The sequence below is a fragment of the Malurus melanocephalus genome, unplaced genomic scaffold (genome assembly GCF_030028575.1).
Source record: "Malurus melanocephalus ecotype Western Australia unplaced genomic scaffold, MMel_1.1 scaffold_1279, whole genome shotgun sequence".
NCBI classification, from domain to species: domain Eukaryota; kingdom Metazoa; phylum Chordata; class Aves; order Passeriformes; family Maluridae; genus Malurus; species Malurus melanocephalus.
In genome coordinates this window covers 48340-54528 of record NW_026624511.1, presented here as the reverse complement: position 1 = coordinate 54528, position 6189 = coordinate 48340, and the positions used below count along the sequence as shown (strand labels likewise).

The following is a 6189-nucleotide window of genomic DNA, read 5'->3' as shown; positions in this document are numbered from 1 at the left end:
GGGCTGTCCCACCCCACTGTCACCAATGGGAGTGGGGGGCGTTCCTGGGGTTTGGGGCTGGACTGTCCCATTGTCACCAGCAGGAATAGGGGACATTTTTGGGGTTTGGGGCTGTCCCACCCCCATGTCACCAATGGAATGGGGGACGTTCCTGGGGTTTGGGGCTGGACTGTCCCATTGTCACCAATGGAGTGGGGGGCGTTCCTGGGGTTTGGGACTGGACTGTTCCATTGTCACCAGCAGGAATAGGGGACATTTTTGGGGTTTGAGGCTGTCCCACCCCCATGTCACCAATGGAATGGGGGACGTTCCTGAGGTTTGGGACTGGACTGTCCCGTTGTCACCAATGGAGTGGAGGGCGTTCCTGGGGTTTGGGGCTGGACTGTCCCATTGGTGACATTCCCAGGATTTGGGGCTGGACTGTCCCATGTCCCTGTCACTAACGGGAATCGGGGACATTCCCAGGTTTGGGCTGTCCCACATCCCACATTTCTCTCACCAATGGGAATTGGGGACTTTTCCAGGGTTTGGGTCTGGACTGTCCCATTGTCACCAGCAGGAACTGGGGACATTTTTGGGGTTTGGGGCTGTCCCATGTCCCTGTCACCAATGGGATTTGGGTTGGKGCTGGACTGTCCCATTGTCACCAACAGGAACTGGGGACTTTCCCGGGGTTTGGGGCAGGATTGTCCCATGTGCCTGTCACTAACAGGAATTGGGGACATTCCTGGGGTTTGGGGTTGGATTGTCCCACTGTCATCAGCAGGAGTGGGGGACATTCCCAGGGTTTAGGGCTGGACTGTCCCTTGTCCCTGTCACCAATGGGATTTGGGGACATTTCCAGGGTTTGGGGCTGGACTGTCCCATTGTCACCAAAAGGAATTTGGGACTTTCCCAAGATTTGGGGCTGTCCCACCCCCACCAGCCTGACCTGGTTGTTGTGGGGGGTYCCGTACAGGGCCTCCACGAGGTCAGCGGCTCTTTTCAGCAGCATTTCCTGCAGGGGGAGAGGAGAGAGGGTTTTTACGGGCAAAAAAAATAGCTCAGTTAAATAAAATAAAGAGAAATAAATAGATAATGAAAAAATGAAAACATACAAATAAATAAAATAATGGCAATGAAATAAAATAGAAAATAAATAAAGCTAAAATAAATTCTATAAATCAAATAAAGATACATATGTAATAAATGAAAATAAATATAATAAATTCAGTAAATAAAATAAAAATGTAATAAATGAAATAAAAGTAAATAAAACAAATAAATAAAAGAAATAGAAATTAAAATAGTGAAACAATGAAATAAAGAACATTAAGAGAAAATAGAAGAAAATACAATACATAGAATAAAAGAATAAAAATAAATAAAATAAATAGACTTATAGAATAGAATAGAATAGAATAGAATAGAATAGAATAGAATAGAATAGAATAGAATAGAATAGAATAGAATAGAATAGAATAATTAAATAAATAAAATAAAAACCATGAGCCATCGTTCCCTCAAATGCCTCCAGCGCTTGTGTGTGGTCACTCTGAGCTCTGGGCACCTTCCCCAGGGGTTATTTTCAGGTGTCTGAGGAACGGGAGCCCCCACAGCGGGTCCGAGCAGCCCTTCCGTAACCCAGGAGTCCCTTCGAAGTCCCTCCGGAGCCCTCGGGGCGATCCCCGGCTCGGCCGCGCCGTGTGCGGGGCTCCTCCGGGACTCGGAGCTCTCCAGAGTCCTGAACCCACTCCGCTCCCGGCCCCACGAGCGGGGACCATCCCCGGTGTCCCGGGTCCCCAGGGGACTCCCGCGGATCCTTCAGCCCGGGCACACGAGTGAGGGTTGGATTCGATTCATGGCATTTGGGGTCAGCGATTGGTCACCAGGGATAAATGTGAGGGACAAGGACAACGAAMCGGGAATGTTCTCTGGGCAGCAAAATTACCCCGAGAGGGTCTGAGCTCTAACACATAAAAATCACTGTGGGTTCTACACAAACCCATTCTTGCTGGACTCACAACACATTGGTTGGAAATAATAAATGGCAATTCAGGTGGGATGGTCATTTAAGACATGATTGGGTCTTTTTTTTAATGAATTAGAAGTGAAAGGACAAATTCGGTGCGGTGAGAGAAGTGCGTAAAATTATTTTACCTTGGCTAATCTTTCGGGGTCACCAGGATGCCTCGGGATGACCTTCTGCAGCCTTTGGAAGCCGTAATCGATGGTCGGTTCATTCAAAGCTGGAAGCAGCACATCAAACCCCATCATGTTACATGTGAATAATTACAGGAATTACATGTATGTTTGGAGTGTATCTAAACGGGTGTTTTTGTATGGCTCTGTCTCAACAGGGGAACAGAGAAACCACAACTTCTGCTKTTGAAACTGCTCCAGTTCCCCTGGCTGACTCTCCTTTAAGGGTTTCACTCTGGACAAAACCAGTGATGCCTCGGGATTTTAATTTCTCTAYTTCCAYGTATCTGCAATGCTGGAATTCTCCAGTGTTTAACTCCAGACTCCACAGACAGTTCCCAGCTCCTGCTCTCCCATTTTGACACAAAACAATTCCTCTGCAGCCCCAAACTCAAGGACACCTCCCTGGGCCAGGCCCCAAGAGATGGAAAGAACAGAGAATTGGGGGGAGCCAAGTTGGAGTTTTTGACTGCATTGGCTGCAGCTGCAATTGGAGGATTCAGGCCCCATGTGCAAATGGACAAAAGTGAGAAAGGGTGAAAAACCCGTGAGCCATGGTCCATTGTGGGTGCAGCCCCTGGCTGGGCTGGGACTGCCCTCAATGGCCCTGAAGGCCCTGAAATCAACAGAAATTTTCTTTTGATTTTCTGAATTCTGTCTGGCCTGTGTTTTAGGTAAAACCCAATCAGGTGTCACCACGACAGAGACAGAGCAAATTGGGAGAAAAACCCACCCCTGGACAGGTCTGCTGCTGGTTACAGAGTAAGAAATCTGAGAGCCGGGTTTGCTCCTCGAACAAACTCGTTCCACACCCACCCTCAACGTTTTACAGCCCAAAGTAGGGCACAGCTCCTCATCAGACACGCTCCCCTCCCCATSGTGCGTTCTGCACACGCCGCCACTTCCCCGTAATGATCTGAATCTCTGGTGGATAAACCAGGATATTTTGACCCAGATCCTCGGTTAGCGATAGCTGGCAGAACCCTACTGGCATTGCTGAGATTTCAGCGAAGTTCAGACACTTTCAGTAGGAAATCRCAGTGAAAATAACTATGATAATGATAATAATAATAATAATAATTATAATAATCAGATTTCTGATAATTCCAACTCCAATTTAAATTGGAGCAGAACCCAAAACCTCGCAGCGTTTTGTGTGCTGGGGCTCTGCCTGCCTCTGACACATCAGCAGTGCTGCTGAGCACCAGCACAATCACGGGGGGCTTTTCCTTTGAATTTCCCCGTTCTTCGGAACACACGTTTTAACACAAACAGCACATTCATGCTGAGGATCCTGCGAAGAATTTCACRACACGTTTAATAAGGAACATATGCGAGTCCTTTAGCAACACCCTCAGCCAGTGCTGGCTTGGACCCTCCTGTGCCATTTGTGGTTCTTTTTGGGGAAAATAATCTCAATTTTAAAAAATAACTGGTGGCACTGGCATGGCCGAAAAACCCTGATTACAACTCAACCCTGATGCTGATGGATCTTATTGGATCATCCAAAATATCCTGAAATATTCTCACAGGAGGATGTACCCATCAAGGGAGAGCGGCTTTTCCACCCATCCAGGTTCCCTGTTTATCCCCGCCTGCCTTTGGTGTAACAACATGAAGGTAAAAGGTCACATTCCCCCACTGAGATCCATTTTATATTTACTTTTTATTAAATAATTATGACATGGCACGAAGTTTAAATATTACGGGAGATAATCAAGTGGGAATTGAGCAGAGAAAACCCAGACCTGAGAATTTAGTCTTGGCTATACTTAGAATGTCTTCGCTCTCCACTGGGAGCCATTCTGGTTTGCTCAAGGAGTTTAATAACACACATTTCAACTGCCACAGAATCTGCATCCCGTTTGGGAAGAGGGGCTTTTGGGGGGGGGGTGGGTTATTTTGCCAATAATCCTGAGAATTAGAGGCCGATTCCCTCAAGAGCCTAAACATCATTATGATGTGCCTTTCCTCCTCTTGATCACCAATCTTTTCACTTAAATTAYGTGTCTCGAGCTGAAGAAATGTGAGATGTGTAAGAATTCAAGCATGAAATATATGGGAATTCAAATATATAAATGTATATATATATGTATTTATATATATCTATTTCTTATATATGTATTTATATCTATATATATCTATATCTATATCTATATCTATATATCTATATATATATATCTATATCTATAGATATATATATATATAAAATGCTATAAATAGTTAATGGGAATATGCAAAATGCAAATTCAGGAAGAAGGAGAAGAAGAAGAAGTTGGCTCTTGTTCAACGAACATTTTTCCAACAGATTGACGGGGACATTTTCATCCTGACGGATCGACAGCAGCAAATCATTTCCCCCAACAATGCTGGATTGTTCTCAGGGCTCAGCCATCCCAAATCAATATTTAAATTACATCTTTCAGCACAGGGGTTTTCTGTACACCCTGCAACAAAATTGCCCGCCACTGTTTTTTTACCCATTCCTGGAACAAAAATATCTCTGTGGTGAAATCCTGTTAAAAACACAATTTTTGAGGGGTGAATGGCACCTTCCCAGTAGGGGCTGAAGATGGAGAATGCACCAGTGAGGTCAAACAGCTTCCCCACAATCTCACTTCCAYTGAGGAAAGAGCTGCGGGGTCAGGAGTGATTTATCCGGGTGTTAGGGAGAAATTTGCCAGAAWTACACCCAAATGTTTTGGTGGTCGTGGATTCAGGACCCTCCGAGGGCTCTGCCACAGCAGCAGAGCCTGATCCAGCACAACCCAGAGCCCTGGGAGATGATTTCACATCGCTTCGCTCTGACAAGGAAACCCCGGGAGGATTTCTGCTCAGCGAGGAAAACGATGTTCCCCAAATCTCCCTGATCTCCGCATTTCCAGGTTAACGTCTCCGTGATCAAAGCTGAGCCCTGGGCTGGCATCCACAGGAGTGTCATTAAAGCCCAGGGAGCCGTGATGGAACCACTCCGAGCAGCAGAGAATTCGAATTGGTGTCCTATTAACTGCAGAAGATGAGAACAAACGAGAGAACAAATGTCTGATGGTTCCAGGAGGGGCTGATGAAAGGAGAGCAATTCGGAACGTGTGGTCCTCACAGGATGGAGGCGCACGCAGGGATTTAAATTTCGTTGTARTGGTTTAAAGAGAGGCTTTTATCTCTCTTTTTGAGCGTTTTATGTCTCACTTTAACTGCTGAAGTTGGCTCAGCTGCTGCCGCTGTTTCTCTGGGTTTTTGCTGTGCTCTCCAGAACATTACACGTTTGTAGGATCCTGCTGGATTCACTCTGACAAGGAGTTTTCCATGGGGGAACCTCACAGAAAAGTCCACAGATCCCATCTGGGTGGTGAGAGGGGTTTGATGGTCAGGCTGAGTGAGGGCACTTTGGGGTGGAAACGTTACAATGATGCCGGAGTGATTTTTGCCTTTTTCCTTTTCTATATTTGCATATTTCCTATATCTGTCACCTTYGCAGGACTTTTCCCAACCCTTCTCCTCAATTGTAAAGACCAAACCCATTCCAGAGCTCTGAGTCCTGKGSGGCACAAGGTCCCTCTCCTGTTCTGGCTCTTYCTGGGATCCAAGRCTGAGAACAARGACTTCAAACCCATTTTCATTAAAAAAATACAGCTGGGACAGARGGTGGGGAGCTCCAGAGAAGGRGCTTGACCTGGAGGAAATTGCATCACCACTGCTCCTCCTAATTGGTGCTCTTTATCAATTATGCTAATTTCCTAAAACACATCAAACTATTTTCACCCCCACTGRGGTGAACTTTTGTGGATGTTCTCCCATGGCTTGCCCCAACAAAAACCCAATTTTACATCACCTSCYGTCCTAAAATCATCTYGAGTTTCATTTTCAGGTTGAGAAAGGCAACCCCAGCCCCAGGAGGGCAGCAGTGCAGGAACCCATCACAAACACCTCTCAGGGCACAGATGAGATCCCACAACACCCTCGCTGGGCCAGTTTGGATTCACCCTTAGAATGCACAGCTCATTTTTG

General features: G+C 46.1%; 1 protein-coding gene across 1 annotated transcript in view; it reads right to left on the bottom strand.

Moving 5' to 3' along the window:
- The window catches only part of LOC130586742 (transcription factor COE2-like), a gene marked incomplete at both ends in the record, with an annotated part of 25132 nt that overhangs the window by 2216 nt on the left and 16727 nt on the right, over positions 1-6189 (bottom strand). The window contains 2 exons of the mRNA XM_057387633.1: positions 932-997; positions 2140-2228. Of these exons, the coding sequence (XP_057243616.1) occupies positions 932-997; positions 2140-2228 (155 nt within the window). The remainder of the gene's footprint in view (positions 1-931; positions 998-2139; positions 2229-6189) is intronic.